This window comes from Quercus suber, unplaced genomic scaffold (assembly GCF_002906115.3).
Source record: "Quercus suber isolate HL8 unplaced genomic scaffold, Cork oak 2.0 scaffold_616, whole genome shotgun sequence".
NCBI classification, from domain to species: Eukaryota; Viridiplantae; Streptophyta; class Magnoliopsida; order Fagales; family Fagaceae; genus Quercus; species Quercus suber.
This window is the reverse complement of record NW_027070059.1, coordinates 230,430-248,209: the sequence shown is the minus strand read 5'-3', so window position 1 is coordinate 248,209 and position 17,780 is coordinate 230,430. Positions and strand designations below refer to the sequence as shown.

General features: G+C 36.8%; 1 protein-coding gene across 1 annotated transcript; it reads right to left on the bottom strand.

The window, feature by feature from the left end:
- Positions 1–1,545: 1,545 nt before the first annotated feature.
- On the bottom strand, positions 1,546–13,014 carry LOC112017485 (photosynthetic NDH subunit of lumenal location 5, chloroplastic). Its single transcript, XM_065765215.1, has 7 exons — positions 12,815–13,014; positions 12,464–12,655; positions 12,181–12,331; positions 12,004–12,092; positions 7,378–7,432; positions 6,969–7,054; positions 1,546–1,992 (listed from the first exon to the last, which is right to left on the bottom strand). The coding sequence occupies exons 1-7, from the start codon at positions 12,836–12,838 to the stop codon at positions 1,840–1,842; spliced, it is 750 nt and encodes a 249-aa protein (XP_065621287.1). The 5' UTR covers positions 12,839–13,014; the 3' UTR covers positions 1,546–1,839.
- Positions 13,015–17,780: the final 4,766 nt, after the last annotated feature.

Below are 17,780 nucleotides of genomic sequence, written 5' to 3'. Positions count from 1 at the left end.
ATAACGAAAAGCCTATATGGTATTGTGGACAATGATGATAAGATAATGAATTTATGGTTCTGAATCATGGCTTATAGCCAAATGGGTTCAAGAGAGGAAGGCCATCTCAACAAACAAAAAAAGCAGCAGCTTTTCTATAAGTGGTTCTATGGATTAGGCACACTTGTGTACGAAACCTAAGGTAATTATGTGGCTATGTCTGCGTAAGGAATCTCTGTAACTATAGGTGTGCTCAGAGTCTAAAAATTCAAGGCTTACTACTATTATAAGATCGCATATGCTGCATTCATTATGTTTTTGTAGGATTGAGATTAGGTGCAATACCTATTGCATATGCTGCACTTATTATGCTTTTGTAAGGTTGAGATCAGGTATTGCACCTAATGCAATTCACCCACTTTCTCTCACATATTTTTTTTACTTTTTTTACTTTTTAATATATTTTATTTAATGGTTGAGATTGAAAGTTGTTTTTTCAACTTTCAATCTCAGCCATTGATTACAATTGCATCAAGTGCAATACCCTAAGTGTTGCACCTGATCTGAATTCGCTTTTGTACATGGTTTTGTATACGATAGAATGCAGGAGGATGGATGAATTCATGGCCACCTACCATGTGAGAGCACTGAGAGCTCGAAACATTGCTACTAGACTATCTAATGATTTTCCAAATTCAAAGAGTAGCAAAAAATGCCAACTTGCAGCACGAGTGGAGAAAAAGTATACTTTTTTATTATAATTAAAAAAATAAATAAAAATAAAAACGTGGAAGGTGTAAAACATTATCCTTATCTTTTAGGCCCATAATGTTATGATCATGATAACAGTTTTGCAAATTAAGTAGCTAATTATGTGGCCTAAAGGCAACCACTTTAATTTTATATATTATGCCTCTGTTTGGATTGAAATAAAAAATGAAAATTATTTTACTTTTCAACTTATTTTTGCGACTATTTATAGTCCCCACTGCACTTCTTGATACTATATATTCATAAGTCTCACTGTACTATTTCAACTAACTTTTACTTTTATCTACAGTACTTTCAACAAAAAATTTTCAGTTTTGACAAAATAAACAGTCGGGAATACTAGTTTCTTAGAACCTGATGAATTGGATGCTACTGTGAAAATGCCGTGCCACCACTGAAAAATTACACGTTTTTAAACCGGATCTTTTGATTAGCTTTAAAGTTGGACACTCATTAAATTCGTTTCGTTCCTTTGACTTGCCACAAATCGTAGGATGTTTCTTACAGTCCAGCCGAGTGCAGGTTTCAGGCTCAGGCCCATTAACAGGTCCGTTCAATTTTAAATGGACTCCTAATTCTTGGAAGTTTGGATGTCATTTTGTTTAGTAACTCAATTATAAGTGAGAGACCTAATGGACCAAAGTCGTTCCCACTTCCCAGGCCAGAGTTTTCAAATAGAGATGCACAAGTCTAATGAATTTCACTGCTCAAGCCCAACAACAGTAGCGGTAATGAAATCAACAGGAAAAAAATAAATGCAAAAGAAGAGAAAACAGTGCATCCAGCGTAGGTATATAACAGCAATTGGTAGTGCACAAATCTCATTAAGTTTCCTACTAGCCTCCATCTGATTCACATTGCATGTAATGTATGAAAATTCCTCCATATTCAAGAATCCTCAACAATAGTAGAGAATTCTCTAATCTGGTCATAGCACCCAATGCTAGAACTCTATTTCTTCCGGGATACAAATTTAACCAAAAATCCTTTGTAGTTGGGTGTAGAACTCACCCAAAGAGATGCCCTATGAATTGGGTAGAAGGGTTCAAGCAAAGCAAAGGGAAAGAAAAACAACTTGGAACACCCGCATCAGACCATTGGAAGCTCACCAGAGTCAAATACAACCACCTTCTTTCTGGGACGGTCTCCTCGGTCTGTCTCTTGTGATTCAATCAGCCTAACAACATCAAGGCCTTCTAGAACTTGCCCAAACACAACATGCCTCTGATCCAGCCAAGGTGTCTGCCAATAAAAGAGAAACATAACATTATATGACTATAATATGACTTCTTCTAAATTCTTTTCATTAAGCAAATGTGACATTCCATTATACACACCAGGCCACCAAAAATAAACATGTTAAAGAATTTTGTTTAACTAGGCAGTAAACCATCCAATATGCATTCAACAGCCAAAAGCTACTTAAGATACCAGTTAGCCAACGCAGAAAGGAAGAACCAAGAAAGAAGTATATTCAGAATCATATTATGATATTAATCTCCCCTTATATGGCATGCTTAGTGTAATCAGCTGAGCTGACTGAACCCTGAAAACTATGCAACTAGCAATTTTTGAATCTTAGACAGGAGAAATAATTAATGAAACACAATTCCCCAGCTCAGGGCTTGACAAGTTGGAGTGTTCACAGATCAATTCGGCACGAGTTGCATATAGACCAGTCACCCGAGGTCCTGAACTGAACATGTTAGGTGAAAAGTGCTGGAAACCAATGGCAACAAGTTAGTTTGAGAAGCCGACTGAAGTGCACCTCCTGGTTTTGGTCTTCATAGTTGATAACCAAAACCAGGAGAAATAATTAATGAAACACAATTCCCCAGTTCAGGGCTTGACAAGTTGGAGTGTTCACAGATCAATTCGGCATGAGTTGCATATAGACCGGTCACCCAAGGTCCTGAACTGAACATGTTAGGTGAAAAATGCTGGAAACCAATGGCAACAAGTTAGTTTGAAAAGCCAACTGAAGTGTACCTCCTGGTTTTGGTCATCATAGTTGATAATAGCAGCCTTGGCCATGACAGTGTATCCAAAACCCCCATAGAACATAGAAGTTCCAAATCATAGCTAATTATAAACGCCATGGGTATATAATCATTTTCAAAACTGTATATACAAGCGCAATCTATACAAGGTCATTGTTCCCAGTAATCCATGCAAGGTAATTTGAGATTACAACCTCACCACCACCACCAACATCATCATCTACAAAAATAGAGTACTATAGTGGCTTTCAACAAGACCAATTGGAGTATTGAACCAATTGAAAGATAGAGACAAAATGCTCCCAAAGGTAGCTAACATTGGCCATGTCCACACAGGTTCTAAAACCCCAACTCTAGCTGAATGGACATGCAAGCCACAATTCAAAACAATTATTAAATATGTAAAAGAAATCAAAGTCTTTGATTAGAAAAATTATCATCAAAACCAGCCATCATTTCCCTCCATAAGATCATACCTGCAAGGTGGCTTTGGATCAGACCTCAGACAAAGATGGCCTCCATTGTGGGGTGATGGGGGAGGCTTTGATGAGGGGAGGCTTTGTGACAGAGAGAGGAGGAGGGAAGAGGCAGAGAGGTTTTGTCCTTGTAATGCATCCCTTTGGTTGTTCTTGAAGTTGGATTTGAGGTGAATCATAAGGCTGAGTTTCTCTCCTTAATCCGACCCCTTGTAGCATTGAACCAACACCCAATTGAGGTTGTTGTGGCAGCAAATTGGTAAGGCCACATCCATCATATTTTGGGTCGACTTGGAATATCTAAGTTCTTGATAAGTTGCTGTTCTATAAGGATATTTAACCAAAAAAGCAACTGTAAGCTTATCCAAAGTTTCTCGTATTGTAGAAAAATCTTCTAGTTTTGCATCTATTGAACACGCTTTAAAGTCTTCCCTGTTCCTTTGTAGTCTTGAGAAAAAGCCTTAAGACTTTAATTTCCTGTTCACCACTATCTTGGGTGAGAAACTTTATCGCGCAGTAGGCAAAAAAAGATTTCAACAAATAACTTGTGGTAAGAATCTGACTCTAAAACCTAATTGACATAGGACAAATGGGGAAATTTGTCTACATGTGCTTGTGGTTGGTTTAGGGTTAGGAGAATTTACGGATCAAGGGTGAGAATTGTTAAGAAAGGAATTAAAAGGAGGCTTGATAAGTTATTTGATGGCTATTTGGTAGAAGAAAGTATGCGGGATTTTAGGGCTTTGATAGTTAAAGAAAGGCTTGATTTGGGGCTGTCAGGAAAAGGAAAAAAGAGAATTCTATGGTGTTTATGGCTGTATGAATAGTACTCACCGCGAGAAAGAGAAGAAGAAAAGAGAGGACAAATGGAGAAAAGAACAGTGGACACTAAGGCCAACATGCACCAATGCTCCCAATATTTTTATTAATCAAACTCTATCTCCCTTTGTGTGTGTGTGTGTGTGTGTGTGTGTAGGTAAAAGAACTTTATTAATAGAAGAGAGAAGCATACAAACTATTCCTATGGTAAACAGGATGTGTACTAAAGGAAACAAAACATTAAAATAACACAAATCTAAAAATTCCAAAAAAGAGGGATAAAAAGACCGCTCATTGCAGTCATCTAGTCAGACAAAGTGAGCAAGAAAAACTGTTTCAGTTCAATGCTGGATTGCTCCTCCCCCTTGAAAGTTCTAAAACTCCTTTCTTGCCACATAATCCACATAATGCATTGTGGAATTGCTCCCCTGCTGCCCAACACCTTCCTACCCCTCTATTCCAACAAGCTAGCAGATCCACCACTTGCTTAGGCATCACCCAAGAAACACCAAAGAGGCTAAACACAAACATCCACCAATTATGTGCATAAGAGCAGTGAAGGAGCAAGTGATCCACCAATTCCCAACTGTTCTTGCACATGCAACATTTGCTGAAAATATAAACATTCCTCCTCAAATTATCCAAGGTGAGAATCTTTCCCCTAGCCAATTAAAGGAAAGCCACTCTAGAAGGAACTTTCACCCTCAAATTACTTTTCCAAGGGAAGACATGACTTCCTCCAGTCGTTAGGGCTCTATAATAAGAATTAACTTCAAAACATCCCGTCTTTGCAGGCTTCCACACCATTTTATCAACCCCATTCCGATCAACATTAGTGGAATACAATAAAGCATAGAAAGATTGTAAACTCTCCAACTCCCACTCTAGGATAGAACAAGTAAAATGAATATCCCAATGAATAGACCCATTCTGTCCACCCAAAACATCAGCTACAAATGCATCCTTCCTCTGAGCAATCCTATACAACATGGGAAAGACACTCAAAGAGGAACGTGAGCGCACCACATGTCATCCAAGAAACGAATATGGTAGCCACTTCCCACCTCAAACAGTACAAACTGAGAAAATCTATCCCAACCACTTCTAATGTGTTTCCAAACTGAAACCCCATGTGATTCATTTGATAACCCTGAGCTCCAACCACCTATGCCGCACCCAAATTTTTTAACTGTAACTAATTTCCACAAAGTATCTGTCTCACCAGCAAATTGCCATAACCATTTACCTAAAAGGGCAATGTTGGAAATTTGAAGACTTCAAGTACCCAATCCCCCCAACTGAATTGGCTGACAAACAGCAAAGTCTTTAACTAGATGAAACTTCGCTTCCTCCCCTTTGAGTGTGTGTATATATATATATAAGGACTCTTTCATGTATTAGTAGTATTAGGCCTCTTAGTTTAACTAGTAAGCTGAAAACCAGATAAAAAACTAACTTGAACTAAAAGAAAATAAAACCTAAGATATTGACGATCTCCTAAAATTTTCTAGACTTGAGTAAACTACCAAAATACCCTTAATTCGCAAGAATTGCATAAATCTCAAATTTGCCCCTAGATAAAAAAGTTAACCATAACTAATAAAATAAAACTAAAAATATATATATGTATATATATATATATATTTTAACTTTTTTTTGATTAGTAAGAAGAGAATATTATTAATAAAAGGATAGTAAGAAAAATACAAAGAGTTCACGGTAGTGAACAAAGGAAAATAAGGAACAAAAATACAGAAGCAGCCCCTACTCTATTCTAATATACGAAAGAAAATCCATAAGAGTAGAACAATCCGAGAAACCCCGACATCAAGCCCAATCAAAGAGGGTCCATTGGCATAACTCTAATAATTGAACCACAGTTTTCCCTTCATCCTCAAAAGACCGCTGATTCCGTTTAGTCCAAATAGTCGACATTAAACAGTCTGGAACCAAATTCCAAATATCAGAACTATGCTTCCCAAGCCAATGATACCAACAAAATAATAAGTCCACAACTGAACCTGGCATGACTCAATCAACCCCAAACAACCCAAGCATATACATCCACAAAGAATAAGCTATCAGACAAAAAAGAAACAGGTGATCCACAAATTCCGCATTACAACAGCACATACAACAACAATTCGCCAAAGAGCGACCACGAAGCATAAGATTATCCAAGGTTAGAATCTGACCATGAGCTGCTGTCCACTTAAAAAAAGCCACCCTTTTAGGAACCTTAACTTTCCAAATGCCCTTCCAAGGGAAAGTGGAAGGAGCTGCATTTCAAATCTTATGATAAAAAGACCGAATATCAAACTTCCCACTTCCATTAAGATCCCAACAAAGCTTATCACACCCTCCACCCCTAGGAATTTGGGTTTGGATGAAATGAAGTATGGAGTAGGAAGCCGCTAACTCCCAATCATTGAATTCTCTATAAAATCTTAAACTCCACACTCTATCATTAACCCTAAAACATCTTTACACCATGCAACTTTTACTTCAATTGGAGTTCACACGTGAGTCTCATTGACTGACACATGGGTCACATAAAATAAATCTCGAATAAACAAATTTACATAGTTACAAATCAATCTTCCATGACTGCATCAGCTCCATCAAAAGTCAAAACCGACTGACCCTCTCAGGTGAAGTTGGTTAGGAATGTTTCAACAGATAAATCAATTTTTAGACATTTGGACCATTGCAATTTCAATAAACAATTGGTGTGCAAACTTTTTCAGAAATTGATTCCCTAGCAAAGACAAACATTGAAAACTATTGTTCCGGTGTATGTATTCTCTAATCCCTAAAACAGGGGATTCTGATACACAGGAATAAAGGAACATAGAATGGTAAAGCATTTAAAGTCTCTCAGCCAGTTAATAAGAAGAACATAGAAACGTATGCATTTAGGTACCTTAACAGTGCATATGAAAAATTGACTTCCATTGGTGTTGGGGCCTGCATTTGCCATGCTAACAACTCCCGGTCCAACATGAGACACTGCAAAGCATCATTAAGGTGAGCAATGGCACAGTTGCAATCTATACGTGAGAGAGAGAGTAGAAAAGGTGATCTACTATGACAAAAATCTAATATGACAGAAAGCACCAGCCAATAAATTCATACCAACAATTCTCAGTTTTTTAATAGAAAATCACAATGAAACAAAAATACTATGGATCACATCACCAGTCAATAAATTCTGATATCTTTTATTTATCCTTTTCTAACATGCAAAGATCTGAGGTGGTCTGAGGTGGTCTCCATAGAAAAACAAACCCAACCAGCTACAATTGTTGCATGAGAAGTAGAAATTAACTTACACTTGAAGTTCTCATCTTTAAATGTACGACCATATATACTTTTGCCTCCAGTTCCCTGCAAATTCGAGTAATAGAGAATCAGTTGAGGGATCTACTAGAAAGTTCAAGCTTAAATGCCCACATAAGATACAACCAAGGTTACAAAATAAAAGTTACTTTTCATTTCCAGAAACAGAAACAAGATGGCAAACAGGAATTTTTCAAATTAAAATGGCCTATTATTTGATAAAAGATTCAGTGTTAGTCTGTAAAAGCTGAGAGGATAAAAACGAATCCAGGCAACTGGCCAAAGAAGTTGGAACAAGGCTTTATTCAGTTAAGTTTAGGAGCCTCATGCTACTATCAGATTACAATAAGAATAACCTTGATGCCTATAAATAAAGTTTCCAAGCTACATCAATGAAGGAAAGGAACTACCTTTTGACCAAGTAAGGAAAGGAAAGGAAAGTAAATAAATTCCAAACCAATTACATAAAAGGAAAGGAACGGAAAGGAAAATTAAAACCTAGAAAATAAATATCACTCGGGAGATCATGTTTTGCATCTCACGTCCGCAACAGGTAGGAGGTGCCATTTGAGCCAAAGGTCATTAGAAGGTGCCACGTTACTACATGATAATTTATACTTTCTCATGTAGATTATAAATCCCAAACCCAAGGGTTCAATGTGGCAAACTTTTTGAAGATATTGGACATGATTTAAATAATTGTTCATGAGAAACTATGAACCTTCTATTAGGACTAAAAGGTTCCATCATATTATCTTAGGTTAGGTATGACCTTTATATATAGACATCATACACATTCACATTTGAAATCAACAAACTTGATTCTAAATCAGATCAATATTACTCATTTTGTCAAAAATCAGGGTAGCACAAACAAGGGTCTCTATTGGATGTCTGTTATATGCGGTTGCAACTAGATGGTAATACTCATATGGGTTGAACAAGTCTCAAAAGGACAAAATTTTCCTCCATACCAAGTTGAAAGAATCCATCCAATCCTTTACGCGGCGATCAGATGTTCATATACGTGTATTTTAATAACATGACTTATTAAGTAATCCAAAACTCACATGACTAATTAAAGAGGTTGTGTGATTAAACTTACACATGGATGATCATTTTGGTTGCCATGTAATGGATTGGAGGAACTCTCTATCTGTCTCAAAACTCTAAAAAGGAGGGAAAATTTTCCTCCAAGAGAAAACCATCAACAGTTCTAAATGAGGCAATATTTGAAGAGTCTCAATGGAATTAGAGCTCCAGCATTACACCTCAAAATTTCTTCCTAGCACTGACATCAATGTCACCCTACCAACTTAGAATGCCAGTGGATGGTATTCTCCATCTCAAGGAGATTGCATGGAAAAGTTAATCCTTCACATCTATAGATTCTAATCAACTACCAAATAGTTTCTTAGTGCATGAAGTTCCCATTTTTGTGGGGTCTGGGAGAGGTCGTGGTTTATTCACTATAAAAAGCTTCAATCCCTAAAACTTTGGGTCCCAAAACATTATGTCATAACCCAGTAAAAATTATTTATCAAGGTTTCAATAAAATAACTAAGTTGTGGAACTAGGATGTAAGGGAGACAAATATATATATATATATATATAGATTTGAACCCTAGACATCTCCGTTGGAAACACCAAGAGGAGCCAATTGAGCTACAAGATTCTTGGCAGGAGACAAATATATTTGACAAGGGAAAAGAAAAAAACTCCAGCCATATCCATAGCCACAACTAATTTAGGGGGAACTCGAAGACTCTCAAGTTTAGAAACTTAGGTTTTCAGCTAGATAAAATACCTGTTCAAGCTGCCATCTATATCAATACCAAATGCGGTCCTATGTCAACTGCGCCAAACGGTTTTCCGATGGCATTCTTTCAAGCTTGCTGGGGGATTCTCAAATCATATATCATGGCTGTGTTCCACCATTTCCATGTTACAGGTCAATTTGAAAAAAGCTTGAATGCAACTTTCATTGCTCTCATTCCTAAAAAAGCTACAACAATGAAAGTAAAGGACTTTCGACCTATCAGCCTTTTTTTTTTTTTTGGGGGGGGGGGGGGGGGGGGGGGGGGTATAAAATACTTGCTAAAGTTTTGGCTATTCGACTTCGCATGGTTTTAGAGATATCATTTCAGCACCTCAGAATGCCTTTGTTCTAAATAGGCAAATTCTTAATTCTGACCTTATTGTTAATGAATGTCTTGATAGTAGATTGAAGTCTAGTCAACCAAGGTTGTTATGTAAATTGGGCATAAAGGCCTTTGATCATGTGAATTGGGGATTTCTTACACACTTGCTTGAACGTTGTGGCTTTTTTGATAAGTGGAGGCGATGGATTTCAATTTGTTTATCAACAGTTTGTTTTTCTATCCTTATTAATGGTTCTCCCCATGGGTTTTTTCGGAGTTCAAGGGGCTGCAGCAAGGTGATCCTTTGTCCCCTTTGTTAGTTGTGTTGGTTATGGAAGCCATTGGCAGAATGTTGGATAAGGCTATCCATGAAGGTCGTTTGTCAGGTTTTCACGTAGGTGATTCTGCAGGAAGATCTTTGGTGGTTTCCCATCTCCTTTTCGCTGGTGATACTCTAATTTTTTGTGATGCTAATATTGATCAGATGCTAATTCTCCGTATGGTGCTCATTTGGTTTGAGGTTGTGTCAGGTTTGAAGGTAAATTTGGGTAAGTCTGAACTGGTGGCTGTGGGGGCAGTTCATAACTTTGAACTTTTGGTGGCTGTCTTAGGCTGTAAGCAAAGGTCTCTTCCAATGAAATATTTGGGTCTTCCTTTGGGGGCAAAATTCAAGGACAAGACAATTTGGAATCCAATTCTAGAGAAGATGGAAAGAAAATTAGCAGGTTGGAAAAAGTTATATTTATCCAAGGGAGGTAGAGTCACTTTAATTAAAAGCACTCTCTCCAACCTTCCAACTTATTTTCTTTCTTTATTCCCTATTCCTGCTTTAGTGGCCAACAAAATTGCAAGACTTCAGAGGGACTTTCTATGGGGTGGCCTAGGGGATGAGCCCAAATTTCATCTTGTTAATTGGTCTACGGTTTGTACTTCACTCTCTTCAGGTGGTTTGGGGATTAGGAACCTAAGAACCTTCAATGTAGCTTTATTAGGGAAGTGGTTATAGAGATTTGGGCAAGAAAGGGATGTTGTATGGCATCAAGTGATAGAGGTGAAGTATGGTTGTGATTAGGGTGGTTGGTGTTCTAGCTCATTCTCTGGTCCATTTGGAGTTAGTTTGTGGAAAAATATTAGAAGGGGGTGGCCTTCTTTATCTCGGTTTTTTCTGTATGAAATTGGAGATGGATCAAAAGTGCGGTTTTGGCTAGATAGATGGTGTGGAACATCTCCTCTTGCAGACTGCTATTCTGAATTATATAGGATTTGTCAAAACAAAGAGGCGAGTGTGGCTGATCTAATGAGGTACACCAATGGAGTCCTTCATTGGGAGATACATTTTTGTAGGGATGTTTATAATCGGGAATTGGAAGCTTTCTGGAGCTTCATAAATACCATTTATAGCACTCATGTAAGGGGGATTGGGGAGGATAAGAGATGTTGGCTACCTTGTAAGAGTAAGAGGTTTGAGGTTAGTGCGTACTACCATCTTCTAGTTGGCCATAGTGAGCAGTTTTTCCCTTGGAAAAGCATTTGGAGGCAGAAGATTCCTTCTAGAGTGGCTTTCTTTGTATGGACCGTTGCCTTGGGGAAATATCTAACAATTGACAATTTAAGGAAAAGAAAGGTATGCATTTTGGATTGGTGTTTTTGTGCAAGTGTAATAGTGAAACTGTGGACCATCTATTCCTTCGTTGTCCGGTTGCTCTGGAGTTGTGGGATATGGTTTTTGGTTTATTTGAAGTTTGTTGAGTTATGCCAATGTTTGTTGTTGAGCTTCTTGCTTGCTGGCAAGGTCATTTTGGTCGCCATCGCAATGGAGATATATGAATGGTTGTTCCTCATTGTTTGATGTGGTGTATTTGGGAGGAAAGAAATAGTAGGAGTTTTGAAGACAATGAGCGTTCTATGCCCGATCTCAAGCTTCTATTTTTCAAAACCTTATTGGATTGGTTCTCAGTGTGGAGAAACCAACCTTTTTCTTCAATTTCGGATTTACTTGATTTATGTAATTTTTGTATTTGATATGTACACCCCTGTATACTCCCTGTGTACTTGGGTGTCTCTCTCTTTTTTATATCAATAAATCTTTATTACTTATCAAAAAATGTGGTCCTATAGTTACATAGGATTGTTGATACAACTAGAATTGACTTTAACAGCCTGCTGAATTGACTTTTTTTGTTCTTCTATGAACTCTTGGCCTCTTACCTTTTCATACAATCTAACAATGTGCTTTCTCAAAATGGCCAAAGAACAACAAATGTTGCAAATTGGTTGATATTGTTATCCTACTTTTTTGATAGGTGGCTGATAGTGTTCTCTTACATTAATTTCATTGAGTTTTTTCGTCGATTCAAATTTTAATGAATAGCCAAAAAAATAAATTCACTGATATCAATAATGTGATCATCATTGCAGTGCAACAAAACATTAAACATAAACGAACTATGAAAGTATAAGCATAGGAAAATCACCCACATTTCCTTTATCAAAGTCCCCTCCTTGAATCATAAAGTCCTTGATTACACGATGGAACGTCGAACCTTTGTATCCAAAGCCCTTCTCTCCTAATCAAGATAACCAGTTAACAATTGAGATTCTCCGCAGATCAGACAACTAACAAAGAAGGCAAGAAAACTGAATTAGTGAGACAACCTGTGCAAAGGGCGCGGAAATTCTCCGCAGTTTGGGGCACATCATCACCATACAATCCAATCACAATCCTTCCGGCAAGCTTCCCTACTGGATTCCCAACGCTTATATCCAAATACACTTTCTGAGTAACTTTTGATTGTACAGTAGCTTCCTGAAATTTAACAAAATATAAAATAAAATAAACACACACTCACATTGAGCTCTACATTTGGGAAAAATACTAAAATGTTAGAAACATAGATATTTTCGCAGTAACCAAACAGAGAGTAAGTGAAACCCTAACCTCAGCACTGGCTCGAACTGGGCTAAGAAACCCGGGTCTTCTCCGAGAAGAAGGGTTCGACGAAGAAGGGAGGTGGCTTATACGCAACGAGGTGGAGAATGAGGATCTCCGAAGCTTGAGAGAGTTACACGTGGGAAACAGAACCCCCTTGTTCGACACGCCTGTTGGAGCCGAGAGAGACCCCACATTTGACTGCAAAATCGCAAGTTAGAAAGAGAGAGAAATGGGAAGAAAATTGAAATTGAAACAGAAACAATTATGTATGAATGTGCGCCCTGCTTGGTTGCCGAGAAAGTGTGGGAAAAAGAAATGAAGAAAATAAATAAAGAGTAAAGGTTTTTGATTTATTACAAGGGTTGTAAGTGAAGACGCCATCGACGGAGGGAGCGAAGAATAAGGTCAGGTGAGTGTGAGAGTGAGAAAGTGATAATAAAGCCAGAATGAAGAGGCAGGAGGATGGACTTTTTTGTTGGCAACTCGAAAGAGTGAGAGTGAGGAACGATGAATTCGAGAGAGGTCTCGGTGACAACTGACAATGTCTTGTGTAATTTGCACAAACTTCCCTTCGTTTTTCGCAAATGACCATTGCATCCTTTTGGCATCCCATACGAATATTCGCGGTGTTTTCTATTTGTCCCCCAACTTTTTAAGGTTATTTCTCGGTCCTTAACGCTTTGAAATGTATCAATTTTGTGTCTATTTTTTTTTTTTTTTTTCTTTTTTGGGTAAAATTTTCTCTAATCTTTTTATACTATGTAAAGATGGTTTCTTTCGTTAGATTGATGAATAAAAAAGGTTGATATTGCTAAAGATCAAAATAAATTATTTATTTGAAAAAATTACAATTTACTCACTTGTGATTTGACCGAAATTTAAGTTGTCTACCTGTGGTTTGAAATTTAACACTTTACCCACTTAAGGTTATTTCTCATGATGCAAATATTCTGCTGGATTTTTTTTATCTTATTGATCTTGTATTTTTATGTTTTTTGTGATTTTAGAAGAGAGAGACATAAAAGAATAGCAAAATTACATATTTAGCTTTATTTTAACAAATGTGGGTTAAAGAAATCTAATTGAGCTAACCTTAAGTGGGTAAAGTATCAAATTTCAAATCACAAGTGAGTAAATTGTAATTTATCCTATTATTTTTATAGAACATAATATATTAATAAAACAAAGAAAGCACCCATTGTGGGCATATAAAGTTACTCAGAAAGTGCAACACTTGTCTATTTGATAATAATGTTGATTTCATAATATTTTTTTACTAGCAAGAAAATAAACATATAAAGTTTATAAACTAAGAGCCGTTTGGTACATATGTTTATACACATGTTTTCAGTTTTTAAACAACATTATACGCATTTTCACACACTTTTTCACCCACATGTATTTCTTAAAAATAAGTTATTTTTTTCCCTTATTTTAGTAAATAAGTTATCAAAAACTATATTATGCTATCCCGTAGAATAGCCTCGAAATATTTTACTTGATGAAAGCGAATTTTGATGACTCGGCTGCATTGGAAAAACTTACAATTCACTTTGTTATAGTAGTATTGTAGAATGAAAAACTACTGATATATTTGTGGCAAAAAAAAAATTGAGAAGAAAAAGGAATAGTATATTAATTATTTTTTCTAAAGATTAATGTGTGTGGACGTGCCTTTTTCTTCAGCACACCGGTCCAAGGATCCTGGGCCAAATAGTTGTAGTTTGGTGGACTGGGCTTAGTTCACCTCAGCTAAAGGGAGCTGTTTAAGAACTAAGTGGTGCACAGGGCAAGCTTCCTACAATACACATAAACTAGCAAAGAAAACGAGAATATTTGTATTGAACAATAATGAAAACAGCAAAGAAGTGCAAAGTATTCAGGAAATACACAAAACAAATTGTCAGGGATCCTCAAATTAATAAGAAATACTTTATTAGTTTTTTCTTAATTGTGATTACAGTGTGCTCACTAAGACCTGATACAAGGTTCAAATAAGCTCAAAATTTGCAGACTTTGATGGCTATTCAAACCTCTAAAACTTGCAAAGTTTGAATCCTTTTGAATCCAAGTATGTACTATAGTAGCTATTTCTGGAATACCAGGAGATATTTCACCATTTTTTCCTTGAATTTTACTGAGTTCTCTTCGTAATTTTTCCGTGCTTATTAACTATTGCTTCCCCCCTTTTTATAGTGTCATTCTAGGGTCCCGGGAGACTATTGATTCCCCTTTCTCTTGTTTCCCTGGGAACCAGAGTCCATTTTGTGCCTATTACTCGAAGGTTGAGCCTTTCCCTGTTTCTCATAGTCTCCTCCTTTAGGTGCTGTTTATTTGAAAGCCCATGGCTAACTTTCCATTCCAGGGTGTGCTTAGGGTGCTGTTCTCAATTTCACGTTCCTAAAAACTTCTTACCATTTCAAACCCAGCTTTTGGCTGTCCTCCCTTTTGTCATTTTTCCCAAGTGAGCGGAATCCATTTTTGCTAGGTCGAAAATCTTTCCTGCTGCTTCCTTTTATAGCTCCTCATTATGGATTCCTCGGGGTACCATTCCTTTGCATCGTGAGCAGTTGCTCTAAGCTTTTCTACTTTCTTACTGCATCTCTGGGTGCTTGAGAAGGACATATTTGCCCTTCGTTTCTCGTGTTTTTTGGTATTCCCTTTAAGCTGTCTTGATCCTATCTTAACTGTGCTACACGTCCCAGGGATCCCAAGCCTTTGGCAACCTCTGAGGGTCCCAGCTCAATTTTTTACACTGGACTCTCTTCAATCTTCAAGTCTTGACAGGGTGTTTTCCTTTTCTTCCTTTTTTTTTTTTTTTCATAGTCTCTTAAATGTTAGAAACATAGATATTTTCGCAGTAACCAAACAGAGAGTAAGTGAAAACCCTAACCTCAGCACTGGCTCGAACTGGGCTAAGAAACCCGGGTCTTCTCCGAGAAGAAGGGTTCGACGAAGAAGGGAGGTGGCTTATACGCAACGAGGTGGAGAATGAGGATCTCCGAAGCTTGAGAGAGTTACACGTGGGAAACAGAACCCCCTTGTTCGACACGCCTGTTGGAGCCGAGAGAGACCCCACATTTGACTGCAAAATCGCAAGTTAGAAAGAGAGAGAAATGGGAAGAAAATTGAAATTGAAACAGAAACAACTATGTATGAATGTGCGCCCTGCTTGGTTGCCGAGAAAGTGTGGGAAAAAGAAATGAAGAAAATAAATAAAGAGTAAAGGTTTTTGATTTATTACAAGGGTTGTAAGTGAAGACGCCATCGACGGAGGGAGCGAAGAATAAGGTCAGGTGAGTGTGAGAGTGAGAAAGTGATAATAAAGCCAGAATGAAGAGGCAGGAGGATGGACTTTTTTGTTGGCAACTCGAAAGAGTGAGAGTGAGGAACGATGAATTCGAGAGAGGTCTCGGTGACAAGTGACAACTGACAATGTCTTGTGTAATTTACACAAACTTCCCTTCGTTTTTCGCAAATGACCATTGCATCCTTTTGGCATCCCATACGAATATTCGCGGTGTTTTCTATTTGTCCCCCAACTTTTTAATGTTATTTCTCGGTCCTTAACGCTTTGAAATGCATCAATTTTGTGTCTAATTTTTTTTTTTTTTTTTTGGGTAAAATTTTCTCTAATCTTTTTATACTATGTAAAGATGGTTTCTTTCGTTAGATTGATGAATAAAAAAGGTTGATATTGCTAAAGATCAAAATAAATTATTTATTTGAAAAAATTACAATTTACTCACTTGTGATTTGACCGAAATTTAAGTTGTTTACCTGTGGTTTGAAATTTGACACTTTACCCACTTAAAGTCTAAACGAAATTTAAGTCGCTTATCTGTAATTTGAAATCTCATGATGCAAATATTCTGCTGGATTATTTTTTATCTTATTAATCTTGTATTTTTATGTTTTTTGTGATTTTAGAGGAGAGAAACATAAAAGAATAGCAAAATTACATATTTAGCTTTATTTTAACAAATATGGGTTAAAGAAATCTAATTGAACTAACTTTAAGTGGGTAAAATGTCAAATTTTAAATCACAAGTGAGTAAATTTTAATTTATCCTATTATTTTTATAGAACATAATATATTAATAAAACAAAGAAAGCACCGGGCATATAAAGTTACTCAGAAAGTGCAACACTTGTCTATTTGATAATAATGTTGATTTCATAATATTTTTTTACTAGCAAGAAAATAAACATATAAAGTTTATAAACTAAGGGCCATTTGGTACATATGTTTAAACACATGTTTTCAGTTTTTAAACAACATTATACGCATTTTCACACACTTTTTCACCCATACGTATTTCTCAGAAATAAGTTTTTTTTTTCCCTTATTCTAGTAAATAAGTTATCAAAAACTATATTATGCTATCCTGTAGAATAGCCTCGAAATATTCTACTTGATGAAAGCGAATTTTGATGACTCGGCTGCATTGGAAAAACTTACAATTCACTTTGTTATGGTAGTATTGTAGAATGAAAAACTACTGATATATTTGTGGCAAAAAAAATTGAGAAGAAAAAGGAATAGTATATTAATTATTTTTTCTAAAGATTAATGTGTGTGGACGTGCCTTTTTCTTCAGCACACCGGTCCAAGGATCCTGGGCCAAATAGTTGTAGTTTGGTAGACTGGGCTTAGTTCACCTCAGCTAAAGGGAGCTGTTTAAGAACTAAGTGGTGCACAGGCCAAACTTCCTACAATACACATAAACTAGCAAAGAAAACAAGAATATTTGTATTGAACAATAATGAAAACAGCAAAGAAGTGCAAAGTATTCAGGAAATACACAAAACAAATTGTCAGGGATCCTCAAATTAATAAGAAATACTTTATTAGTTTTTTTCTTAATTGTGATTACAGTATGCTCACTAAGACCTGATACAAGGTTCAAATAAGCTCAAAAATTGCAGACTTTGATGGCTATTCAAGCCTCTAAGACTTGCAAAGTTTGAATCATTTTGAATCCAAGTATGTACTATAGTAGCTGTTTCTGGGATACCAGAAGATATTTCACTATTTTTTCCTTGAATTTTACTGAGTTCTCTCCGTAATTTTTCCGTGCTTATTAACTATTGCTTCCCCCCTTTTTATAGTGTCATTCTAGGGTCCTAGGAGACTATTGATTCTCCTCTCTCTTGTTTCCCTGGGAACCAGAGTCCATTTTGTGCCTATTACTCGAAGGTTGAGCCTTTCCCTGTTTCTCATAGTCTCCTCCTTTAGGTGCTGTTTATTTGAAAGCCCATGGCTGACTTTCCATTCCAGGGTGTGCTTAGGGTGCTGTTCTCAATTTCACGTTCCTAAAAA

Coding starts and splice junctions, on each gene's coding strand:
- LOC112017485 (XM_065765215.1), bottom strand. CDS start 12,838: ATGGCGTCTTCACTTACAACCCTT. Junction 12,656..12,814: donor CGTCTTCACTTACAACCCTT/GTAATAAATCAA, acceptor GCGATTTTGCAG/TCAAATGTGGGGTCTCTCTC. Junction 12,093..12,180: donor TTTCCGCGCCCTTTGCACAG/GTTGTCTCACTA, acceptor TATCTTGATTAG/GAGAGAAGGGCTTTGGATAC.